Source organism: Mobula birostris, chromosome 8 (assembly GCF_030028105.1).
Source record: "Mobula birostris isolate sMobBir1 chromosome 8, sMobBir1.hap1, whole genome shotgun sequence".
Lineage (NCBI taxonomy): Eukaryota > Metazoa > Chordata > Chondrichthyes > Myliobatiformes > Myliobatidae > Mobula > Mobula birostris.
The window spans coordinates 74,100,659-74,127,673 of NC_092377.1; the positions used below are offsets into that span (position 1 = coordinate 74,100,659).

A 27,015-nucleotide genomic window follows, 5' to 3' on the forward strand; every position below is an offset into this window, starting at 1 on the left:
GACTGTGTTGGTGCTGGAAGCATGACAACACTTGCGGGCTGTCCCCAGCTGATGTCGGATGTTGATGCAAATGACACATTTCACTGTATGCTTCGATATTTTTTGATGGATCAAAATCTAACTGCATGATGGAACAAGCTCAAGATTTTTAATAAACACGAGATTCTGCTGATGTTGCAAACTCAGAGCAATACACAGATGCTGGAGGAGCTCAGCAAGTCAGACAGCATCTATGAAAGTGAATAAACAATCAACGTTTTGGGTTGAGACCATCAGGTCTGGAAAGGAAAAGGGAACATGACACAATAAGAAGGCAGGGAAGGTGGACAATATAGATGGTGATTGGTTAAGTCAAGTAAGCGGGGTGGGAGGAATGAAGTAAGAAGCTGGGAGGTGATGGGTGGAAAAAGTAAAGTGCTGGAGAAGAATACTAGGAGAGGAGAGTGAACTGTGCGAGAAAGGGAAGGAGGAGACGTATCTGGAGAAGAAATAGGCAGTTGAGGAGAAAAGGTGGGGGAGGTCGGAGTAAAGAGTTGAAGAGGAGGGGAAACAAAATTACCAGAACTTGGAAACATCGATGTTCGTAGGTTGGCGGCTACCTAGACAGAGTATATGGTGTTGCTCCTCCATCCTGAGCGAGACCTGATTATGGCAGAATATGAAGCTGTAGACCAACACTTTGGAATGGGATTGGAATTGAAATGGTTGGCCACTGGGAAATCCTCTTTTTTTTTGCGGATGGAGCGAAGATAGTCGATGAAACTGTCCTCCAATCTTCGTCAGGTCTTACCTATGAAGAGGAAGCTGCATCAGGAACACTGGATCCAGTGAACAACCCAAACCGATTCAGAGGTGAAGTGTTGCCTCACCAGGAAGTAGTGTCTGGGGCCCTGAATGGAGGTGAGGGGGGAGGTGAATGGGCAGGTGTAGCGCTTTTGCTCCTTGCAGGGATAAGTCCCAGGAGCCAGATTAGGGGCGGGGGGGGGGGGGGAGAATGAATGGACAAGGGAATCACAAAAACAGTGATTCCTGTGGAAGGTAGAGAATGGGGAGGTGGGTGGAGGTAAAGAATGTGTTTGGTGCTAGGGTCACGTTGATGGTAGAAGTTGCAGAAAATTACAGTTGGAGTCTCATGGGGTGGTAGGTGAAGACAAGAGGAACTCTATCCCTGTTTAAGTGGTGGGAAGATGAAGTGAACACAGGTGTCTGGGGAATGGAGGAGATGTGGGTGAGGGCATCATTAAGGTGGAGAAATAGAAACCCCATTCTTGGAAGAAGGAAAAGCCTCATCCTGTAAAGATGTATAGGAAACAAAGGAACACTGAAAAAGGAATGGCATTTTTACAGGAGACAGGGTGGGAAGAGGTTTCATCAAGCCAACAGTGAGAATCAGTAGGTTTATAAAAGTTGTTGGTAGACAGCTTGCCCCCAGGGATGGAGACAGAGATAAAGAAAGGGGAGAGAGGTCTCAGAAATGGACCAAGTGAATTTAAGAGCAGGGTGGAAGTTGGAGGCAAAGTTGATGCACTTTACACTCTAACAGCAAATATTATGCTGAGTAAAATATATGTAGTTATATTTTGATGTATTTTCTGCTTTTGATAGCATCTGTACTCAATATAACTATACCATCTCAGAATAATCTTTTAACAGATTTGTCAAGCATAAATCATGAAAAATACACAACAAAATATTTCATAATTGTTATTTTCTTATTTGCCAACTTATTTTAGAAGTGTCCTGTTACCACTTCCTAAATGATAGGTGCCACCTCTATTCCTGCCACTTGTGGCAGGCCAAATTGGTCTGTTGTTCCTTATTTACTCAACTGTATTAAGTTTTTCTTTCACTCAGAAGTATAATACCAGTACTAGCTTGGAACATGTTTTTTCTTAGGATAGTACTGCTCCTAATTGTTTTAAATCAGAATTGTATGGAAGTTTGGAGGCTTAGTTATTTGAATGTGGCAAATTTACATAAACCGGTGAAGGTACAAGTTCCTGTTTCTTTAAGGGAACAGGAGCTAAATGCTTTGAGTTTTCAGTTCTTCAGTGTTATTTATTCTTCCATAAACTTAGTTCTATAGTTCTAAATTCCTATGACTGCTAGGGTTTTAATATTTTGAGTTTTAGTATCATATTGACTATCATGGCACTTGCTATTTTTGATGAATAAATACAGTCATTTATGCCAGCATCAGTGAGTAATCAAGTAGAAATCTTAAATTAAATTGGCCTTGTATAGTGTATTATTCCTTTTGTTCCTTGTATGCTTAGTATTTAACCTAGGCTCAAGTCAAAACGTATGTGTTGTGCTCTGTGCTGAGTTTGTTTGTCCTGGTGTACCAAGTTGTAAAGGTGGGTGTGAATCTGAAATATTATAATTTCAGCTATAGTTAATTTGATTGCCCATTAAAAATTTATATTACATGTTCATCAACCAGTTCATATTTGCATAAGTTGCATTCAAATTAACAGAAAATTGTACTGTCAAAGGCTGTAACCACAACTATGAATAGCATACAAGTTCTTATACAGTTTGTATAAAATGCGTTGAAGTTGAGATTGGCACAATGTCTTTTAGCAAATTTGGAATGAAACATGTATGAATAGTACTTAATGTGCTTAAGTATGATGAACATTATGCAACTGATTACAATTGATCTGAATAGTTTTCATGTTTTCTAATAGCATAGGAAGCTATTCATGCTGGTTATCAGATCAATACCATTAATTTAATCCTAAACCTATATCCTTGTAATCTATTCTCTCCCAGGCCCCACTTGATTTCCCCAACAGCCCCCTGCACATGAGCAATTTACAATCACCAGTTAACCTACCAAACTACATGTCTCTGAGATGTGGGAGAAAATTGGAGCGAGCACCCGAGGAAGCATTTTGTGGTCCCATGAGAATGTGCAATCTCCAAACTGACTGCATTAACGGTCAGAATCAAACCTAAATAGGAAAGTTAACCAGGAAGAGCAACACTCTGGACATTACCACTGTGTTGCTTATGGAGAGGATTACTCAAGAACTTGAGTCAGAAGGAAGTGTGGTGATACAAGTTTTGGGATGCATTGTAAAACTGAGAAGCAGACTTGGGTGTTAGTGTGTTGTTTTTTTGAAGGATATCCAGTTGTGTGGCACAAGTTTTACACATAGATGTCCATTTATACCTATAATAATGAAGAGGCAGAGAACATATATCCTTTACAGGTGCAAAGATGAGGAAATCTGCAGACGCTGGAAACTCAAGCAACATACACAAAATGCTGGTGGAACGCAGCAGGTCAGGCAGCATCTATAGGAAGAGGTACAGTCGACGTTTCGGGCCGAGACCCTTCGTCAGGACTAACTGAAAGAAGAGATAGTAAGAGATTTGAAAGAGGGAGGGGGAAGGGGAGATCCGAAATGATAGGAGAAGACAGGAGGGGGAGGAATGGAGCTAAGAGCTGGAAAGTTGATTGGCAAAAGGGATACAAGGCTGGAGAAGGGAGAAGATCATGGGACGGGAGGAGAGGAACACCAGAGGAAGATAGAGAGCAGGCAAGGAGTTATAGTGAGAGGGACAGAGGGAGAAAGAAAGGGGAAAAAATAATAAATAAATATGGGATGGGGTAAGAAGGGAAGGAGGGGCATTAACGGAAGTTAGAGAAGTCAATATTCATGCCATCAGGTTGGAGGCTACCCAGACGGAATATAAATTGGTGTTCCTCCAACCTGAGTGTGGCTTCATCTTGACAGTAGAGGAGGCCATGGATAGGCATATCAGAATGGGACATGGAATTAAAATGTGTGGCCACTGGGAGTGGCCACACATTTTAATTCCACGTCCCATTCCTATTCTTTACAAGTTGCAGTTTCTCAAGAGAAAGTTAAATTTAGATCGTAAATGGAACATGAAGGAAAGCTTAACCCTTTTGAAAGTGACATTAAGCAGGATGTCTTGAGTGTCCTTTGGATAGTAGAGACTTCATAGCATTATTTGACAAACAAGCAGCGAAGTTCTCCCTTTTTCCTTGGCAGTATTCATCCTTCAGTTAACATCATTAAAGCAAGTTACCTGGTTCTTTTTCGACTTTGCTGTGCACAAACCCCTTGCCATGTTTCCTCGATTATAACAATAATTGCACTTGAATAAGAAGTTAATTGTCTGAAAGGTAATTTGGGATTACATAAATTGTGAAAGCTACTTTAAAATGCAAATTTTATAAAAATTGCAAATGGTATGCATGTTTAGGCAATTGCAAACTGATATTTTACTTGGATTATGCATTTTATTTACTTCTGAAGTGTTTTGAAGTAGTCATTTGTTTGCCAACAGTTTTAAAGCAGATTATTGCAAAAAAAAGAGAAACAAGGGCTTTTTTACTAACGTTCTTCACCAGTCATGATGGTTTGATTGTTGATGCCAATGTCTTTGGAGATTGGTTTTGTCTGCTATCCTGCGTTTTAATTGCTTATGTTCCACTGATGTTCATTAAGTGACTAATGCAAAGTAATTTCACTTTGTAATTGTGTTTAAATTGGGATTAAAAGCCTTTGTTGCACCCTAAAGTGCTGTAGCTAGAATATTAATATCAATATTAATGCAATTTAAAGGAATTTGCTAACAGATAGTACCCATCTGTCTTCCTCAATGAATATTTGCATTTAAATGCAGTAGGATCTGTCTATGCGATTAGGAGTTGATTTTGATAGTCCTCAACTCTGTTTCATTCCTTATATTATGTAGTTCAGTATACAGTATTACAAATAACATGGTGCAAACAGATTTAGCAAAAGCTTTGGTTTGCCATATTTTAAAAACATATTTAACTTACAAACCCCATTTCCAGAAAAGTTGGGATGTTTTCGAAAATGCAATAAAAACAAAAATCTGTGATATGTTAATTCACGTGAACCTTTATTTAACTGACAAAAGTACAAAGAAAAGATTTTCAGTAGTTTTACTGACCAACTTAATGGCTGCAACACACTCAACAAAATTTGGGACAATGAACTTAACCTGTTCTTTAACAGATTTGACAGTGTGGCCCCTGCCCATCCCACACATGAGCCATCTGTTGTCGGCCCCCAACCAACACATATTCCACTCTCCCCTCCTACCCCTCCTCACGGTCCCCCACCCTGCTCTCATGACTATACCCCTTCCCCACATGAAACCACCACGGTGGGCTTCACAGCTCTACAGGTGAGAAGACAGCTGAAACGTCTCAACCCAAGCAAGGCTGCAAGACCGGATGATGTCAGTACCAAGGTGCTCAAAGCCTGTGCCGTTCAGCTATGTGGAGTACTTCGCCATGTATCCAACCTGAGCTTGAGGCTCCGGAGGGTTCCTGTATTGTGGAAGACGTCCTGCCTCGTCCCTGTGCTGAAGACGCCGCGCCCCAGCGGCCTCAATGACTACAGACCGGTGGCATTGACCTCCCACATCATGAAGACCCTGGAGAGACTTGTTCTGGAGCTGCTCCGGCCTATTGTCAGGCCACACTTAGATCCCCTCCAGTTCGCCTACCAGCCCCGACTAGGAGTTGAGGATGCCGTCGTCTTCCTGCTGAACCGTGTCTACGCCCACCTGGGCAAGCCAGCGAGCACTGTGAGGGTCATGTTTTTTGACTTCTCCAGTGCGTTCAACACCATCTGCCCTGCTCTGCTGGGGGAGAAGCTGACAGCACTGTGGGTGGATGCTTCCCTGGTATCATGGATTTTTCATTACCTGACTGGTAGACCACAATATGTGTGCTTGCAACACTGTGTCCGACAGAGTGATCAGCAGCACTGGGGCTCTACAGGGGCTGTCTTGTCTCCCTTTCTCTTCACCATTTACACCTCGGACTTCAACCACTGCACGGAGTCTTGTCATCTTCAGAAGTTTTCTGATGTCTCTGCCATAGTTGGATGCATCAGCAAAGGAGATGAGGCTGAGTACAGGGCTACAGTAGGAAACTTTGTCACATGGTGTGAGCAGAATTATCTGCAGCTTAATGTGAAAAAGACTAAAGAGCTGGTGGTAGACCTGAGGAGAGCTAAGGTACCAGTGACCCCTGTTTCCATCCAGGGGGTCAGTGTGGACATGGTGGAGAATTAGAAATACCTGGGGATACGAATTGACAATAAACTGGACTGGTCAAAGAACACTGAGGCTGTCTACAAGAAGGGTCAGAGCCGTCTCTATTTCCTGAGGAGACTGAGGTCCTTTAACATCTGCCGGACGATGCTGAGGATGTTCTACGAGTCTGTGGTGGCCAGTGCTATCATGTTTGCTGTTGTGTGCTGGGGCAGCAGGCTGAGGGTGGCAGACACCAACAGAATCAACAAACTCATTCGTAAGGCCAGTGATGTTCTGGGGATGGAACTGGACTCTCTCACGGTGGTGTCTGAAAAGAGGATGCTGTCTAAGTTGCATACCATCTTGGTCAATGTCTCCCATCCACTACATAATGTACAGGGTGGGCACAGGAGTACATTCAGCCAGAGACTCATTCCACCGAGATGCAGCACTGAGCGTCATAGGAAGTCATTCCTGCCTGTGGCCATCAAACTTTACAACTCCTCCCTTGGAGGGTCAGACATCCTGAGCCAATAGGCTGGTCCTGGACTTATTTCATAATTTACTGGCATAATTTACATATTACTATTTAACTACTTATGGTTCTATTACTATTTTTTATTTATGGAGCAACTGTAACAAAAACCAATTTCCCCCGGGATTAATGAAGTATGACTATGACTATGACAAGAGTTAAAATAAGATTGAAAAGTGCACAGAATATTCAAGTAACACCGGTTCGGAAGACTCCACATTAAGCAGGCTAATTGGTAGCAGGTGAGGTATCATGACTGGGTATAAAAGTAGCGTCCATCAAAGGCTCAGTCTTTGCAAGCAAGGATGGGTTGTGGCTCACCCCTCTGTGCCGAAATTCGTGAGAGAATTGTTAGTCAGTTCAAAAGGAACATTTCTCAACGCAAGATTGCAGAGAATTTAGGTCTTTCAACATCTACAGTACATAATATTGTGAAAAGATTCAGAGAATTCAGAGACATCTCAGTGCGTAAAGGGCAAGGTCAGAAACCACTGTTGAATGCAGGTGATCTTCGAGACCTCAGGCGGCACTGCCTAAGAAACCGTCGTGCTACTGTGACAATTATAGCCACCTGGGCTTGGGAGTACTTCGGAAAACCATTGTCACTCAACACAGACCGTCGCTGCATCCAGAAATACAACTTGAAATTGTATTACGCAAGGAGGAAGCGATACATCGACTCTGTGCAGAAACACCGGCGAGTTCTCCGGGCCTGAACTCATCTCAGATGGATTGAAAGACTGTGGAACCGTGTGCTGTGGTCAGATGAGTCCACATTTCAGCTAGTTTTTGGAAAAAATGGGTGTCGAGTTCTCTGTGCCAAAGATGAAAATGACCATCCAGATTGTTATCAGCGAAAGGTGCAAAAGCCAACATCTGTAATGGTATGAGGGTGCATCAGTGCCCACGGCATGGGTGAGTTGCATGTATGTGAAGGTGCCATTGACTCTGAGGCATATATTAGAATTTTAGAGAGGCATATGTTGCCATCAAGGTGATGTCTCTTCCTGGGACGTCCATGCTTATTTCAGCAGGACAATGCCAGACCACATTCTGCACGGGCTACAACAGCATGGCTTTGTAGACACAGTGCGTGTGCTTGACTGGCCTGCTGCCAGTCCAGATCTATCTCCTATTGAAAATGTATGGCGCATCATGAAGAGGAGAATCAGACAACGGAGACCACGGACTGTTGAGCAGCTGAAGTCTTATATCAAGCAAGAATGGACAAAATTTCCAATTGCAAATCTACTACAATTAGTATCCTCAGTTCCAAAATGATTAAAAAGTGTTATTAAAAGGAAAAGTAATGTAACACAATGGTAAATGTGCGTCTGTCCCAACTTTTGTTGAGTGTGTTGCAGCCATCAAATTCTAAATTTGTGTATGTTTACAAAATACAATTACGTTGGTCAGTAAAACTATTGAAAATCTTTTCTTTGTACTTTTGTCAGTTAAATAAAGGTTCACGTGAATTGACATATCACAGATTTTTGTTTTTATTGCATTTTGGAAAATATCCCAACTTTTCTGGAAATGGGGTTTGTAGTTTTGCCTTCTCATTTTCACCTGAACTCCAGGTTCGGTAATGCAATCTGAGCCATTGTGTAATCAGGGTAGTTGAAATGCAGGAATTCAACTGTGACAAGAGCAAAGTGATTCATTTTGTGAAATTAAACAAGGGCATATCTTGCACAGTCGGTGAAAGGGCTTTGAGAAGTTGTAAAACAAATTTTTAAGAGTACAAATACATAGTTCCTTGACAGTGGTGACAGTGGTAACACTGTTAGACAAAATGGTGAACAAGGCTTGTGGTATACTTGCCATCACTGGACAAGGCATTGAATACATGAGTTGACAAAATGTTACAAGTGTATTGGATGTTGGTGAGACCACACCTGGAAAGTAGTGTGCAGTTTTGGTCACTGCTAAAGGAAAGACGTGATTAAGCTACTGAGGGCACAGAAACGATTCACAAGGATATTGTTGGATTTTAAGAGCTTCTGTTATGAATAGAGACTGGGTAGGTTGGGACTATTTACCCTGGAGCACAGGAGATTGAGTGGTAAGGAGTCCTTTTAGTAAATTAGAAAATCATGAGGGATAGGGATAAGGTGGATGATAACAGTTTTTGTCAAAGTAAAGGATTTAAAAACTACAGTGTGTAGGTTTAAAGTGAGAGGGGAAATACTTAAAGGGATGTGAGGAGTAATTTTTTCCATAGGTATAGGGATGAAGCTGCTGGTTCAAGTGATAGAGATGGGTATAATTACATTTAAAAGATATTTGGATAGGTTAGTGAAAAGGAGGGATGTTGACCTAAGACAGAAATGGTATGAACTCATAAAGGCAATTGTTTGGCATGGACCATTGGTGCAAAGGGACTGTTTCTTCCTGTATAACTCTAACTTTATGATTGTTAATCTTTCATCAATAATTAGAATTTGTGAAAATACTATTGCAATTTGGATAGGTAGATAATAATGATATGTGGGGTGCTCTTCTTGTGAGATAGTGGGATAATGGTCTCCCTGATGATTCCATCTGCAGGAATTGCACCCAACTTCAGCTCCTGACTGACAAGGTCAAGGAACTGGAACTGAATGCACTCAGGAACATCCAGAAGACTGAAAACTTCACAGATGAGACTTTTACTGAGGTTGTCACGCCCGGAGTGCAGGTTTCAGTTCGTATATGAGTGATCACCTGGAGAAGTGAAGGGAGTAGCCAGTCTGTGTAGGTTTCCTTTGTGGCCATTCCGCTCAGCAGCAAGTATTTACTTTGGATACTGCTGGGAGAGAGTATCTATCAGGGCACAGCAATCACTGCCAGGCCAGTGGCATTGTGGATGGCTCTGAGGTTCAGCAGGGAAGGGTAAAGTCAGGCAGAGCAATAGTGATGGGAGACTGAATAGTTAGGGGGATGGACAGTAGATTCTGTGGCTGCGAAAGAGAAGCCAAGAAGGTGTGTCGCCTCTCAGATGCTAAGGTGCAGGATATCTCAGAGGTTACAGATGATTCTTAAGAGGGAGGTTGAGCAACTAGAGGCCATAGTACACATTGCTACCAATGACATGCTTAGAAAGGGGGAAGAAGTCTTGCGCAGTGAGTATAGGGAATTAAAGAAAAGTCTGAAGAGCTGGACCTCCGAGGTAGTAATCCGTGGATTAATCCCTGTACCACGTGCTAGTTAGGGCAGGCACATATGAATGAGAGGCTGAGGAAGTGGTGCTGGGGTCTGGGTTTCAGATTTTTGGATCATTGCGATCTCTCTGGGGAAGGTACAACCTGTACAAAAAGGACGGGTTACAGCTGAACCCAAGGGGGCCAATATCCTTGCAGGTAAGTTTGCGAGATCTGTTGGGGAGTGTTTAAGTTAAGCTGGCAGGGGAATGGGAACCAGAGTGATAGGGCTAAGAATGGGACAGTTGGTATACAAGTAGATGCAGTGTGTAGTGAGACTGTGCGAAAGGACAGGCAGATGATAGGGCAAAATTATAGTGAGTGGAATGAGTTGAAATGCAACATGGGAGCAAAATCGTAAATGGTGATGAATACAGGACTGAAGGTGTTATATTTGAATGCATGTACACAATGTACAGAATAAGGTAGATAATGCAGTCAGAGATGGACATCACTGAGTCATGGCTGAAAGAAGATCATAGTTTGGAGCGAAACATCCAAAGATATTGTGCACTTTGTATCAAAAGGACAGGCAGAAAGGCAGAAGGAGTGGGTTGCCTCTTCTGGTTAAAAATGAAATCAAATCCTTAGAAAGAGGTGACAGAGGATTGGAAGATATAGAATCCTTGTAGGTAGAGTTAAGAAACTGCAAGAATAAAAAGACCCTGATGGGAGTTAAATACAGGCCCCTGAACAGCAACCAGCATGTGGGATATAAATTTCAATGGGAAATAGAAAAGGCATGTGATAAGGGCAATGTTATGATAATCTTGGGGGATTTCAATATGCAAGTAGATTGAGAAAACCAGGCTGGTGCTGGATCCCAAGAGAGGTCATTTGTAGAATGTCTACAAGATGGCTTTTTAGAGCAGCTTGTGGTTGAGCTCACCAGGTGAAAGTAACTGTAGGTTGGATCTTGTGTAATGAACCAGATTTGATTAAGGTAAAGGAACCCTTAGAGGCTGTGATCTGATGGAATTCACTCTGCAGTCTGAGAGGAAGAAGATAAAGTCAGATGTATCTGTATTACAATAGAGTAAAGGGAATTACAGAAACATGAGATAGGAGCTGGTCAAAATTCATTGGAAGGGGACACTAACAGGGATGACAACAGTGGGAGTTTCTTTGAGCAATTCGGAAGGCGCAGGATAGATGCATTCAAAAAATTAGGAAGTACTCTAAAGAGAGGATAAAGAAACCGAGGCTGAGAAGGGAAGTCAAAGACCGCATAAAAGCAAAAGACAGGGCATATAATATTGCAAAATAAAAGTGGGAAGTTAGAGGACTTGGAAGCTTTTAAAACCCAACAGAAGGCAATTTTAAAAAAATCCATATGCGGAGAAAAGGTGAAATGGGTTGCTAAGCTAGCCAATATTATCAAACAGGATATAAAAAGTTTTTTTCAGATGTATAAAGAATAATAGAGAGGCAAGAATGGATACTGGACTACTGAAAAATTGTTCTGGACAGGTAGTAATGGGGGGGACAAAGAAATGGCAGATGAACTTAAGTATTTTGTGTCAGTCTTCACTGTGGAAGACACTAGCAATATGCCAGAAATTTGAGAGTGTTATGATGCAGAATTGAGTGTAGTTACTAACGAGAAGGTGCTTGGGAGAGTGAAATGTTTGAAGGTAGATAAGCCACTCGGGCCAGATGGATGACACCCCAGGGTTCTGAAAGTAGCAGAAGAGATTGTGGAGACATTAGGTGTGATCTTTCACGAATCACTAGATTCTGGAATAGTTCTTGAGGACTGGAAAATTGTAAATCCACCCTTTAAGGAGGGAGGGAGGCAGAAGAAAGAAAATTAAAACCAAGTTAGCCTGACTTCAGTGGATTGGAAGATGTTGGAGTCCATTATTAAATATGACATTCCAGGGCACTTGGAGGTGCATGATAAAATAGGTCAAAGTGAGTTATGGATTCCTTAAAGGGAAATCATGCCTGACAATTCTTTTTGAATTCTTTTTGGAAATAATGGGCAGGATAGACAAAAGAGAGTCACTGGATGTTGCTTACTTGAAATTTCAGAGGCCCTTTGACCAAGTGTCAGATGTGAAGTTGCTTCACAAGATAAGAACCCATAGTATTATAGGAAAGGTACTAGTTTGGGTTGAAACTTGCCTGACTCGCAGGAGGCAGAGGGTTGGAGTAAAGGAGGCCTATTCTGATTGGCTGCTGGTGACTAGTGGTGTTCTGCCAGGGTCGGTATTGAGACCGCTTCATTTTATGTTATACGTGAATGATTTGGATAATGAAGTTGATGGCTTTGTGGCCAAGTTTGCAGATGATACCAAAATGGGTGGAGGAGCAGGTAGTGTTGAGGAAACAGGGAGTCTGCAGAAGGGGAATGGGCAAAGAAGTGGCAGATGGAATATAGTGTAGGGAAGTGTATGGTCATGCACTTTAGTGGAAGGAACAAAGGTACAGACTACTTTCTAAACAGGGAGAAAATTCAAAAAAGGTTAAGGTGGGAGTCCTTGTGCAGGTTTCCCTGAAGGTTAACTTGCAGATTGAGTTGATGCTAAGGAAGGCAAATGATTGGATTGAATTGAATTTACTTTATTTCTTACATCCTTCGTGTACATGAGGAGTAAAAATCTTTATGTTACACCTCTGTCTAAATGTACAATGTGCAATTTATAGTAATTTATAAAAAATAGTATGTACAACAGGACAGTCAATATAACATAGAAGTACAATTGTATTAGCATGAATTAATCAGTCTGATGGCCTATTGGTCCTGGCTTTTGTGCTGTGGTACCATTTTTCTCAGATGGTAGCAGCTGGAACAGTTTGTGGTTGGGGTGGCTCGGGTCCTCAATGATCCTTTGGGCCCTTTTTACACACCTGTCTTTGTAAATGTCCTGAATAGTTGAAAATTCACAGCTACAGATATGCTGGGCTGTCTGTACCTCTCCCTGCAGAGTCCTGCGATTGAGGTAAGTACAGATCCCATACCAGGCAGTGATGCAGCCAGGCAGGATGTCCCTGTAGAAGGTTTTTAGGATTTGAGGGCCCATACCAAACTTCTTCAACCATCTGAGGTGAAAGAGGCACTGTTGTGCTTTTTTCACCACACAGCCATTATGTACAAACCACGTGAGATTCTTGATGATGTGTATGCCGAGGAACTTAAAGCTGTTCACCCTGTCAACTCCAGATCCATTGATGTCAATAGGGGTTAGCCTGTTTCCATTCCTCCTGTAGTCCACAACCAGCTCCTTTGTTTTTGCAACATTGAGTGAGAGGTTGTTTTCTTGACACCATTGTGTCAGGGTGATGACTTCTTCTCTGTAGACTGCCTCATTATTATTTGAGATTAGGCTAATCAGTGTAGTGACGTCAGCAAGTTTAATTAGCAGATTGGAGCTGTGGTTGGCGGCACAGTCATGGGTATACGAAGAGTAAAGGTGGAGGCTTAGGACATAGCCCTGAGGGGCAGTGTTGAGGGTCAGAGGGCAGGGGTGAGGGAGCCCACTCTTAGCACCTGCCGGCAATCTGATAGGAAGTCCAGGATCCAGCTACACAAGGTAGGGTGAAGGCTGAGGTCTCTGAGCTTCTAGTTGAGCCTGGAGGGAACTATGGTGTTGAATGTTGAACTGTAGTCCAAGAACAGCATTCTCACATAAGCATCCCTCTTCTCCAGGTGTGTAAGGACGGTGTGAAGGACTATCTGTTGATCGGTTATGTCGGTAGGTGAATTGTAAGGGGTCCAGTGCAATGTTAGCATTCATTTTGAGAGGATTAGCATATAGGGGCAAGTATGTGATGCTGAGGCTTTATAAAGCATTGGTCAGATTGTCCTTGGAATATGTTGAGCTCCTATCTAAGAAAAGATGTGCTGGCATTGGAGAGAGTCCAGAGGAAGCTTACAAGAATAATTCTGGGGATTGAAATAGTTAACATATGAAGAGCATTTGATGGCTCTGGGTCTGTACTTGTTGGAGTTCAGAAGAATGGCGGGGGGGATCTCGTTGAACCTATTGAATATTGAAAAGCTCAGATAGAGTGGATGTGGATGTTTCCTATAGTGGGGGAGTCTAGGATCAGAGGGCACAGTTTTAAATATTTAGGTTGGAGATGATGAGGAATTTTTTTTAGCCAGAAGGTAGTGAATCTGTGGAATTCAGTGCCACATGTGAGTGTATATTTAAAGCAGAGGTTGATGGTTTCTTGATTATTATCGACATCAGGTGTTACTGGGAGAAGGTAATAGAATGCAGTTGTGAGGGATAATACGTTTACCATGATGGAATGGTTAAGCAGACTTGATGGGTCAGGTGGCCTAATTCTGCTCCTATGTCTTATGGCCTTACAGATCACTGCTAGGAAAAGGTTTCAATATGTGTTACCTTTTTAAAACTTGAATGGGGGGAGTAATGTGAAATGTGGGAAATGAAATGATTATTGTTCTCTCTTCCATCCACCAAAAATGGAACTTCCCGGTGGCCAAACATTTTACTTCTGATTCCTGTTCCGACATGTCAATCCAAGGCCTCCTCTTGTGCCATAATGAGACCATCCTCAGGGTGGAGGAGCAACACCTTATATTCTGTCTCAGCAGCCTCCAACCTGACGGCGTGAATATTGATTTCTCCTTCCAGTAAAAAAATTCACTTCTCCCTTCTCTTTTCTTTTGTTCCCCACTTTGTCCTCTTTAGACTTCTTACCTGCCTGTTACCTCCTCCGTGTCCGCTCCTCCTTCCCTTTCTCCTATGATCCACTCTCCTCTCCTATCAGATTCCTTCCTCTTCATCCCTTTACCTTTCCCATCTACCTGGCTTCACCTATTACCCTCAAATTATCCTCCTTTCCCTTCCCCCTCCACGCTTTTATTTTGGCATCTTCCCCTTTACTTTCCAGTTCTAAAGAAAGGTCTCGGCCTGAAACGTCGATTATTTATTGGTTTTCAAGATGCTGCCTGATCTGCTGACTTCCTCCAGCATTTTGTGTGTGCTGCTTTGGATTTCCAGCATCTGCAGAATTTCTTGTGTTTAGAAATAAAATGGTTGCCTGCTTGATGTAAAATTTGTTTATGTTTCAATAGTTTCTTTTTTGTCATTTACTTACTAACTTCTTCATTATTTTGTGCAGAGAGAAAGATTTGGATGCCAAATGCATCATACGCATGGAGGGGAACAAGACAACAATCACAAACTTGAAGGTATAACAACCATCCCTGTTTTCATTGATCCTCAAATAACTCTTCTGATCTCCCTACATTCCAATTAAGGCAACATCCTAATGAAACTTGTGTGTACCCTTCCAAAGCCTCTATACCTGACATCTTTGAGATTTATTTTTTCTCCTTTCATACAGCAAAACAGTAATATATCATTTGGAGGCTTCTTCTGCCACACTGCAAATTAACGCAATGTTTGAGAGGACAAATAAAATGCTGTCCATTCCCAGGTGAATCTGCTACCATGTTGAGGAGGCTCTGTGCTAGTGTCATTGAGCCTTTAACGTTTGGTGAACCAGACATGTAACACCCTAATTTACCTCATTTGTACAAGGACAGATTGAATGATATGGCTCTTAGTTAGAACTGTTGGCCTCCATTATATTCTCAAATTCTACAGCTTTGCAGGAAAGTAATGAGTAAATAAACAAGAATTCCAATTTTAAATTTGAGTTATGATGCTGACACATGAAATGCCATGTACAACCGCAAGGTCAAATATGTATAGGACAAATGTCGAGAATGTTCCTATAGTAAATCATATAATTTATATCCCAGTTTTATTATTATTATTAAAGCCCAGAGTAGCTTTAATCCAGTGCTAGCATTTTTTCCCAGAAAAGGATTTGGTGTTCACTGTAAAATATTACACTGCTGATTGGTTTCAAAAAATATATTATTTTCTGTCGGTTATGTTGAACTAAGGTGAAAAATGTTTATATCCAAAATTAATGTACTTCCAATTGAGTATAAAAAATGTCATTTCTCAAACTTGTAGCCTATTTCTACTGAACCTTACAATGGACGTGTTCCAGGTAAATGTGAAATATTTTCTGAAATGTGTGTAAAATTGGATGCAATTATGGTGAATGTGAATTAAAATGCTTTTTACCCTACTTTGATCACCACTAGAAATATCAGGGTTTATTTTAAATTTTACATAGCCTCTAAATCTTGAAACAATTACAGTTTAAAAATTGTAATTAGATGCTCATTTCTTCTCTCTTTATAGATTCCGGAAGGAAGTTCAGGTGATTCTGGACGAGAGAGGATAAAAACATTTACTTATGACTATTCTTATTGTTCTGTTGATTGCAGAAGTCCCAAGTTTATTTCACAGGAAAAGGTATGTTTTTATGTGATGATCAAATGCACATTATTTCGGTGTTTCATCCCACCTCACTGATGTGAGTTCATTGCCCTTAGAAAGATTGTGGTATCTGTAAGAACACAATTTAAAGATCCGGGGTGAATGCAGATGACAGTGCATGAACAAAGTAGTTCTAAAATATTGTAGCCAAGCAACTACATAGGAACAAAGTGGGATTAACATTCTGTGGTTCAGTACAATCGATTACTGGGAATAGTTGAGTAATTCAGAGTTTAGTTTGCCTGGAAGGGATGTTGTTTATTTCTGAGATAAAGGGAAGAATTTTGCTCTGTAATACTGCTTGAAGTTTGTTGCTGAAGTAGCTAACAATGAAGGGTTTGAAGATTTGCTGCCAGGTAACTCTATCCACTAACATTTCACTGATCCTCTGACCTCTTAACATTGTTCCTTGACTCATTATAAGAGATAACTGATCTGTAAATGATAGCAGTGGTAGAGTCTTGCAGCATGGCTCTATTAACCTCACCATGTCCATGCCGATCAGTGGGTATCCTTCCTTGTTAATTCCATCTTGATTTATTGTCTTCTATGTTTAGGCAATTCAAGTGCTCATTTAGGCACTTCTTAAATGCTATCAGTATAGAGAGAGTAGAGCAGTGGGCTAAGCATGCAAGCGTGAGGTGCATCTGTGTTGTTTGTCAACAATGAGGAGATGTTAATACCAGTCCATATTGACTGTTGTCTCCCGGTGAGGAAGTCAACAATCCAGTTGCAAAGGAAGTTACTGAGGGCCAGGTTTTGAGCTGAGGGGACAGCGGTGTTGAATACTAAGCTGTAATCAGTAAACAGCAGCTTGGCATGGGTATTACTGTAATTCAGGTGGTCCAAGGCCAAGTGGAGACCCTGTGAGATTGTGTCCATTTCAACCTGGCAAATTGAAGTCTAACTTTTGAAATATGTTAAATGGTGGGTTTTATATGTGTTTAGTAGACGTGAACTAAATTTGCCAGAGTTGAGGCTTGCTTATTTATTTATTTATTACAGCAGATCGACCTATCCAGCAATGAAAATGAGTTCATATAAAAGGTTCATGCCTTTGTTTTTAATGCCAGGAATTTTAAAGGCATTATGTATCTTTTATCTCCTATTTGTTTCAAATGATTTAATCCTTCTATAAGTCTTTCTGTACATGATTTGCCATCAAACCTATCCATAAATTTGCGTATCTTTCAAATCTTATCTAACCATTGCTAATCTGATTAAGGATGTGTAGGTGACACGCTGTTAGGAACTAGGTAGTTACTGTTACCTTGCTACTTCAAAGTAGAACAGCAATTCTAACTGAAAGCAGATGCTATTGGATGTCTTGTATTGATTAATTTAGCAGCAGCGCATTGTGATTGAACTGGCTTTTAATACTTACATGGTTGATATTTAAAGGGTAGGAAGCAAATCTTATTTCCTTTTTAAGCCAAGCAATATTAGTGCTAGTATTTCAAGTTCGAGCACGGTCATGATTGGGTAAAGCAAGTTAGGATTGTTAAGAATTCAAAACTAAATGAATGATGTCATTTGGGTGGAGGCGATTACAAAGGACTGGAGCGTTAATTCCTGGTATGCAAGAAATAAGAAGCACAGTTGTAAAAGATTTAGTTTCAAACTAACAAAGTAAAAGGAGAAGGTATAAGCTTTCATAATTGGTATCCTGGCAACATGCATTTTCTGCATAACCATATCAATGCTAGATTTGTGTGTAGCTGCTCAAGAACAGTGACAGAATTCTTGTGTTCTGTTGCAAATTGAGTTGTGCTACGGTGTGGTTTAGATCCTAACTGTCTATGAGAAAATGCTGGTGCACTACCATTCTGAATTCCTGCAGTTGTTTTGGTGAAGGTATTGCTGTTGTGGTCAAGAGTTGTAAATTCCAGCATTTTGACTCTGTGACATTGGAAGAGAGTGATATATTTCCAGTTCAGATTGGTATGTGACATGGAGGTGGTGGTGTTTCCTGCACCTTCTGCCCTATAGTTGGTGGAGGTCACGGGTTTGGGGTGTGCTTTTGCTGTAGCTTGGATGAGGAAGTGAAACTGCAGTGCCTTTTGTTGATGCCATTCAGTACCGTGATGATGCTTCAATGATTGTGTAGGATGGGGATAGAAACATAGAAACATAGAAAATAGGTGCAGGAGTAGGCCATTCGGCCCTACGAGCCTGCACCGCCATTTATTATGATCATGGCTGATCATCCAACTCAGAACGCCGCCCCAGCCTTCTCTCCATACCCCCTGATCCCCATAGCCACAAGGGCCATATCTAACTCCCTCTTAAATATAGCCAATGTACTGGCCTCAACTGCTTCCTGTGGCAGAGAATTCCGCAGATTCACCACTCTCTGAGTGAAGAAGTTTTTCCTAATCTCAGTCCTAAAAGGCTTCCCCTTTATCCTCAAACTGTGACCCCTTGTTCTGGACTTCCCCAACATCGGGAACAATCTTCCTGCATCTAGCCTGTCCAATCCCTTTAGGATTTTATACGTTTCAATCAGATCCCCCCTCAATCTTCTAAATTCCAACGAGTACAAGCCCAGTTCATCCAGTTTTTCTTCATATGAAAGTCCTGCCATCCCAGGAATCAATCTGGTGAACCTTCTTTGTACTCCGTCTATGGCAAGGATGTCTTTCCTCAGATTAGGAGACCAAAACTGCACACAATACTCCAGGTGTGGTCTCACCAAGGCCTTGTACAACTGCAGTAGTACCTCCCTGCTCCTGTACTCAAATCCTCTCGCTATAAATGCCAGCATACCATTCGCCTTTTTCACCGCCTGCTGTACCTGCATGCCCACTTTCAATGACTGGTGTATAATGACACCCAGGTCTCGTTGCACCTCCCCTTTTCCTAATCGGCCACCATTCAGATAATAATCTGTTTTCCTATTTTTGCTACCAAAGTGGATAACTTCACATTTATCCACATTAAATTGCATCTGCCATGAAATTGCCCACTCACCCAACCTATCCAAGTCACTCTGCATCCTCTTAACATCCTCCTCACAGCTAACACTGCCACCCAGCTTCGTGTCATTCGCAAACTTGGAGATGCTGCATTTAATTCCCTCATCCAAGTCATTAATATATATTGTAAACAACTGGAGTCCCAGCACTGAGCCTTGCGGTACCCCACTAGTCACCGCCTGCCATTCTGAAAAGGTCCCGTTTATTCCCACTCTTTGCTTCCTGTCTGCTAACCAATTCTCCATCCACGTCAATACTTTACCCCCAATACCATGTGCTTTAAGTTTGCACACTAATCTCCTGTGTGGGACCTTGTCAAAAGCTTTTTGAAAATTCAAATATACCACATCCACTGGTTCTCCCCTATCCACTCTACTAGTTACATCCTCAAAAAATTCTATGAGATTCGTCAGGCATGATTTTCCCTTCACAAATCCATGCTGACTTTGTCCGATGATTTCACCGCTTTCCAAATGTGCTGTTATCACATCTTTGATAACTGACTCCAGCAGTTTCCCCACCACTGACGTTAGGCTAACTGGTCTATAATTTCCCGGTTTCTCTCTCCCTCCTTTTTTAAAAAGTGGGGTTACATTAGCCACCCTCCAATCCTCAGGAACTAGTCCAGAATCTAACGAGTTTTGAAAAATTATCACTAATGCATCCACTATTTCTTGGGCTACTTCCTTAAGCACTCTAGGATGCAGACCATCTGGCCCTGGGGATTTATCTGCCTTCAATCCCTTCAATTTACCTAACACCACTTCCTTACTAACATGTATTTCGCTCAGTTCCTCCATCTCACTGGACCCTCTGTCCCCTACTATTTCTGGAAGATTATTTATGTCCTCCTTAGTGAAGACAGAACCAAAGTAATTATTCAATTGGTCTGCCATGTCCTTGCTCCCCATAATCAATTCACCTGTTTCTGTCTGTAGGGGACCTACATTTGTCTTTACCAGTCTTTTCCTTTTTACATACCTATAAAAGCTTTTACAGTCAGTTTTTATGTTCCCTGCCAGTTTTCTCTCATAATCTTTTTTCCCCTTCCTGATTAAGCCCTTTGTCCTCCTCTGCTGAACTCTGAATTTCTCCCAGTCCTCAGGTGAGCCACTTTCTCTGGCTAATTTGTATGCTGCTTCTTTGGAATTGATACTATCCCTAATTTCTCTTGTCAGCCATGGATGCACTACCTTCCTTGATTTATTCTTTTGCCAAACTGGGATGAACAATTGTTGTAGTTCATCCATGCAACCTTTAAATGTTTGCCATTGCATATCCACTATCAATCCTTTAAGTGTCATTTGCCAGTCTATCTTAGCTAATTCACGTCTCATACCTTCAAAGTTACCCCTCTTTAAGTTCAGAACCTTTGTTTCTGAATTAACTATGTCACTCTCCATCTTAATGAAGAATTCCACTATATTATGGTCACTCTTACCCAAAGGGCCTCTCACGACAAGATTGCTAATTAACCCTTCCTCATTGCTCAAAACCCAGTCCAGAATAGCCTGCTCTCTAGTTGGTTCCTCGACATGTTGGTTCAAAAAACCATCCCGCATACATTCCAAGAAATCCTCTTCCTCAGCACCTTTACCAATTTGGTTCATCCAATCTACATGTAGATTGAAGTCACCCATTATAACTGCTGTTCCTTTATTGCACACGTTTCTAATTTCCTGTTTAATACCATCTCCGACCTCACTACTACTGTTAGGTGGCCTGTACACAACTCCCACCAGCGTCTTCTGCCCCTTAGTGTTACGCAGCTCTACCCATATCGATTCCACATCTTCCCGGCTTATGTCCTTCCTTTCTATTGCGTTAGTCTCTTCTTTAACCAGCAACGCCACCCCACCTCCCCTTCCTTCATGTCTATCCCTCCTGAATATTGAATATCCCTGAACGTTGAGCTCCCATCCTTGGTCACCCTGGAGCCATGTCTCTGTAATCCCAACTATATCATAATCATTAATAACAATCTGCACTTTCAATTCATCCACCTTATTATGAATGCTCCTTGCATTGACACACAAAGCCTTCAGGCGCTCTTTTACAACTCCCTTAGCCCTTATACAATTATGTTGAAAAGTGGCCCTTTTTAATGCTTGCCCTGGATTTGTCAGCCTGCCACTTTTACTCTTCTCCTCAGTACTTATTGCTTCTACCCTCACTTTACACCCGCCATCTCTCTGCACTGGTTCCCATCCCCCTGTTGTGAACTAACCTCCTCATGCCTAGCCTCTTTAATTTGATTCCCACCCCCCAACCATTCTAGTTTAAAGTCACCTCAGTAGCCCTCGCTAATCTCCCTGCCAGGATATTGGTCCCCCTAGGATTCAAGTGTAACCCGTCCTTTTTGTACAGGTCACGCCCGCGCCAAAAGAGGTCCCAATGATCCAAAAACTTGAATCTCTGCCCCCTGCTCCAATCCCTCAGCCACGCATTTATCCTCCACCTCATTGCATTCCTACTCTCACTGTCGCGTGGCACAGGCAGTAATCCCGAGATTACTACCTTTGCGGTCCTTTTTCTCAACTCCCTTCCAAGCTCCCTATATTCTTCTTTCAGGACCTCATCCCTTTGGAGTGTCTATCAAGTGGACGTTCCTGAAAATCTGATCAAATTGCAAACAATACTCTGGAGATGCTACAGATTGTGAGTTAAAGAAACAGAAAATTCTGGAAATAATCAGCAAGTCACATAGTATCTTTGGAGAAATAAACAGAGCTAATGATGGTTGATAACCTTTCATCAAATCTCAAATGACCTGACATGCTAACTCAATTTCTCTCTCCACAAATTCTGCCTGATCCAGTATCTCAACAAGTCCTTATTTTATATAATTACTGTCTTTTGTAAAGTATACTTCTTTTTGCAGATATTCAAAGATCTTGGCACTGATGTCCTTAAATCTGCCTTTCAAGGCTACAATGCATGTATCTTTGCGTATGGTCAGACTGGATCTGGTAAATCGTATACAATGATGGGAAACCCGGTAAGATGCTGTGTTAAATAAATGGTGCAAGAACTACTTTTATGTCGAATACAATGTTCTGGCACCTTATACTCCCACTCCATACTCTGCTGGTGATGCCTGCTCTTGTTGAGCTCCTGAGCACTGGAACTCCTTTCACAAACCCCCTATTTCTCTGTATTTCTACTGCTTCCTTTAAGGTGCTCTTTAAAATCTCATGGGCAAGCTTTAGATCAAGGTAATTTCTCTTTTATGTAGCTCTGTCAGATTTGTCTGATGACATTTCTTTAAAGCATTTACAATAGTTTAAAGGTTAAACTGAATTGTAGCTGATTAACATTTGTCTCGTTTCTTTTGTGTCCTCTCTCCTTGAAATATCTTTTTTGTTACTTTTGTGTTGGGCACATGGCCAACTGGTTAAGGCATTCATCTAGTTATCTCAAGGTCGCTAGTTCGAGCCTCAGCTGTGGCAGCGTGTTTGTGCCCTTGAGCAAGGCACTTAATCACACATTGCGCTAGTCTGTGCGAGGAGTGGCGCCCCACACAGACTTCCAATCTGCGCCTTGTAAGGCATGAAAATGCCCGACACAGGCCTCTCACGGTCTGAATCGACGTTCCCCTCCCTACCTTGGATTTCCTTATTTTCATTGTTCTCTATTTCGGATTGTTTAATTTCATACCATAAATTGTCTTGGTCCCTCCAGACAAACCTTTTAAAGATCTGTTTCTTGCCTCCAACCTATTGGTTTAATAACTCGTGTACAGTTCTCCTTGCTCGATCAGCAATGATGTTGGTATGGTTCGGTTTAGGTGAAGCCTATTCCAATTTTAGTACTCCCTTTGACCTAGTATTTAAAAATGAGCACTATATTTCCTCCAGAATAGTCTCTCAGTCTGTAAATTGTACATAGTTTCCTTATTCAACAAAACAAGTCTTCAGATGGTTAATTTGATGAGTACTACCTTTAAGGTGGTGTTAATGTGAATTAGAGTGCTTCATAATTTGAATATTGTGGAAGTTGCACTTATGGCCGAATAGCTCACTTGCTTCGCTTTGCCATGCACATTTTCTTGAATGTTCTATTCTATTTTAGGAAGATGTAGGCTTGATACCTCGAATTTGCCAAGGGCTATATGACAGAATTGCTGAGAAGTCTAATTGGGACGAAGCTTCATTTCGTACAGAAGTTAGGTAGGAAGCTGGAATATTTTTGCTGAATTTTCTCAGACCCCTGACTTCGATGCAATTCTGTGCTTATGTGAAGAATCACAATGTATTCAATAATATTCTGAAGTGTTGTGATGAGAATTAGATAGTTTATTGCAGCTTGCCCAATATTTTTATTAAAATGAACAGCTAAGATTGTAAATACAAATGTCAAAAAATCTTTCCCTGAAGTATGAATTGAAACCAGCCATTCAGGTAGGTGCTTTACCGTGTATCACTGAAGCTCACGAATACTAAGATTAGGTCTAAGATACGATCTCATGAAAGAAAACAAGCTTATAAATTTGGCAAAATGTTCCAATAATTTATTTTAAACATTTTATATCACATTTGGTTATATTTTGCTGAATAATAAATACAAAATTTAACAATATTGGAACATTTTATAGTTAGAAAAATACCTATTTTACATTAACATTCATTTTTATAAACACAATTTTGGATTTAAAATCGGACAAACTACCCTTTATTGTGTGTTGGGGTGCCAAAAGAAAATATGAAACTATGAAGGGTTATTTATGTTATTAATTCTATGAAACACTACCCTTCTATCCAAACTGCTCATGGTCTTAAGATCTTTAAAACACACTCTTAAGTTTCCATAGTCAAAAATTCATTTCGTTCTCACTGGCATTTCATCTACTTCCCTCCATAGAATATTCCTTTATAATCTATCTCATGCTGTCTCATTCTGGAACCTCTGCTGGCTTTCTGATCTTCAAGATAGTGCATTTAAATTTGTCTATATTATATATAAATTTTTCCATTTCTTTCTTATCCTGTCATATTTCTGGAAGCTGCTGCCACTTGTAACCTTTCCCAATAAATGTTGTATTTCTATGAATCAAGTTCTTTTTGTTCTTCCTTCAAATTACAGCACTGTTGACATAGTCATAGAAAAGTACAGCACAGAAACAGGCCCTTCAGCCCATCTAGTCCATTCTGAACCATTTAAACTGCCTACTCCTATCAACCTGTGCTGAGACCATAGCCCTCCATACCCCTACCATCCATGCACCTTTCCAAACTTCTCTTAAACATTGAAATAGAGTTCACATGCATCACTTGCCCTGGCAGCTTGTTCCACACTCACATGATCCTCTAGTAAAGAAGTTTCCCTTCATGTTCCCCTTAAACTTTTCACCTTTCATCCTTAACACATGACCTGTAGTTGTAATTCTACTCAGTGGGGAAAAAGCCTGCTGGCATTTACCCTATCTATAACACTCATAATTTTGTATACTTCTATCAAATCTCCCCTCAATCTTTTACGTTCCAAGGAGTAAATTCCTAACCTATTCAATCTTTCCTTATACTGTAACTCAAGTTCTCTGGTCCTGGCAATGTCTTCGTAAATTTTTTCTACTCTGTCAACATACTAGCAATGACAGTATGCTAGTCATTCTATAGCTTTCTGCAACTCTTCACAGAATACGTTGCTTAACATAGTTCTTTCCAGTTTTCTTAAATAATTTCAGCTCTGTGACCTCCAAATCCAATGATTGTGGCTTTTATCTCTGGTGGTGGTTATCTTTGAGATCTGATCTCGACCAGGGTTTGCTTTTTTTTTTGCATGCAAGAATACCCATGACACGACAGATTTTGTACTCCTACATGTTCTTAACCTATGAGTCATTATGGTTGGAAAGGTGTATCACTGGCTATCAAGTGCTGTGGAATATCCAGAAGTTATGAAAGGCAAATTCTTTCTTTCTGAAAACCCATTTTTGAAATTTCGTGAGTTAGTAATTAATATTCACATTCACTGTTATTTTCTTGCACTAACTGTACAAATGTACTTGCAGGTCCTGGGACCCTTGCAATGCAAAATCTATTTCTGCTTCAAGATTCGTTTGGTTTTGGTGCTTGGGAGGTGGTGCATGATTAAAGCTGTAATATGCACAAATATTAAACCTGTTTTTTTTTTTTTGCAAAATAGCTACCTGGAGATTTATAATGAACGGGTAAGGGATCTGCTCAGGAGAAAGTCAACCAAAACATACAATTTAAGAGTGAGGGAGCATCCAAAGGAAGGGCCATATGTTGAGGGTAAGTACATATTTATAATAAAATCTTAAGCATGATCTGTATTTTTACTGGATTATGTCTATTTTGAGTGGAATGGAAATGCAGTGAATTGCGTATTTTATAATACTATTCAAAATATAAATCTGCTAGATTACTTAGTACAGAAAGGCAAGAAAGATTAAACCTATGAATGGCTTTTGTTTTCATAAGAATTCTGAAATGGGTTGAAAAAATCTCTTTGTAGCCAGAACACTTGCAAATATCATCTTGTACACAAAAAATACACAACTTAAACCTTCCATTATTTCTTCGATATTTCTATCTGTTCAACTATGTGGAAAATTGGCCAAGTGTGTCCTGCCCAAAGATTCAATCCAATCAATTACAGTCTCTGCATAATCATGATGGATAGTGTAGATGATAGCACTTTCTAGCAATAGTCTCACGAATGGTCTGCTTGAACTGAGTATGAAATATGGACCAATAGTTTTAATTCCTAAAATCAAGTGTGTTTTGACATTAAGGCAGAATTTGACCAAATAGGAGTCTCTGTAAAACTTAAGGCTGTGTGATTCAAGGGGGGAAAACTCAACAGTTATACCTGATATAAAGGAGGTAACTGTGGCAGGAGATCAATTACTTCAGCCCAGGTCATTGTTGCAGGAGTCAAGGCATCTCAAGGCAGAGTCCTGCACTCCAACATCTTAAGTTCCTTCATTAATGATTTTTTGATAAGGACAGAAGTGAAGGAAATTTGTTAATGACTGGATAAAAGGCTAGATTAGATGTGACTCAGTCTGATGCTTTGAGTTCATCTCGCAGGGGATCTGTGCCCTGCAGTATCCATGGACGATTGTCTTTGCAGCCTAGAATACCGCCATTTTTTATGTCGTCTGTAAACTTGCCACTGGTAGAATCATCAGTGTTTATAATTTGAAACTAGAGCCATAGGCGAGATCAGTTTTTCTATATATTGGCTTTGTATTTTACTGAATAAATTGTTTGAAAGGATGTTAAGAATAAATCCAATAGTAACCTTCTAAGTACCATTAGATGGAAAACAATTTGTAGGGCAATGGGTAAAGAGTGGAAGAATAGGGAGAATTGGAAGCATACACAGAAACATAGAAATTTACAGCATATTGCAGGCCCTTTGTGCCGACTATGTAACCTACTCTAGAAACTGTCTAGAATTTCCCTACCACATAGTGCTCCAGTTTTCTAATCTCCATATACCTATCTAAGACTCTCTTAAAAGGCCCTATTGTTTATATATTTTTTGATCAAGCCACCATATTTGTTAACGTTAAGTGCTGCTGTATCTTCTGATTCTTGTATGAAGTTGACTTCACATCAATTTTTCCTGTACTTTAACATATACAGTTATCCTGATTTTCCAAATTTTACCATAAAATGCAGGGGCAGAACAAGAGAGTCAGCTTTATTCTCCATCCATTTATAAAATAAAGGGAAAACATTATTAGCTATCTGTATTATCATTGCTTTCAGATCTGTCAAAGCATTTGGTGCAGAATTACAGTGATGTGGAAGAGCTTATGGAAGCTGGAAATATCAATCGAACGACTGCTGCGACAGGGATGAATGATGTCAGCAGTCGATCCCATGCCATCTTCACCATCAACTTCACTCAAGTGAGGGTTTTAAAAATAGCCTTAATGTTTCAGTTTTGTCAAGTTC

The 27,015-nt window shown here is 40.8% G+C and overlaps 1 protein-coding gene across 9 annotated transcripts in view; it reads left to right on the top strand.

Moving 5' to 3' along the window:
- The window catches only part of kif16ba (kinesin family member 16Ba), a 231,279-nt gene that overhangs the window by 21,857 nt on the left and 182,407 nt on the right, over positions 1-27,015 (top strand). For all 9 annotated transcript variants that reach the window (XM_072265464.1, XM_072265466.1, XM_072265463.1 and 6 more), the window contains exons 2-7: positions 14,872-14,941; positions 15,972-16,085; positions 21,966-22,082; positions 23,156-23,253; positions 25,229-25,338; positions 26,827-26,969. In XM_072265464.1, coding sequence (XP_072121565.1) covers positions 14,872-14,941; positions 15,972-16,085; positions 21,966-22,082; positions 23,156-23,253; positions 25,229-25,338; positions 26,827-26,969 — 652 coding nt within the window. The remainder of the gene's footprint in view (positions 1-14,871; positions 14,942-15,971; positions 16,086-21,965; positions 22,083-23,155; positions 23,254-25,228; positions 25,339-26,826; positions 26,970-27,015) is intronic.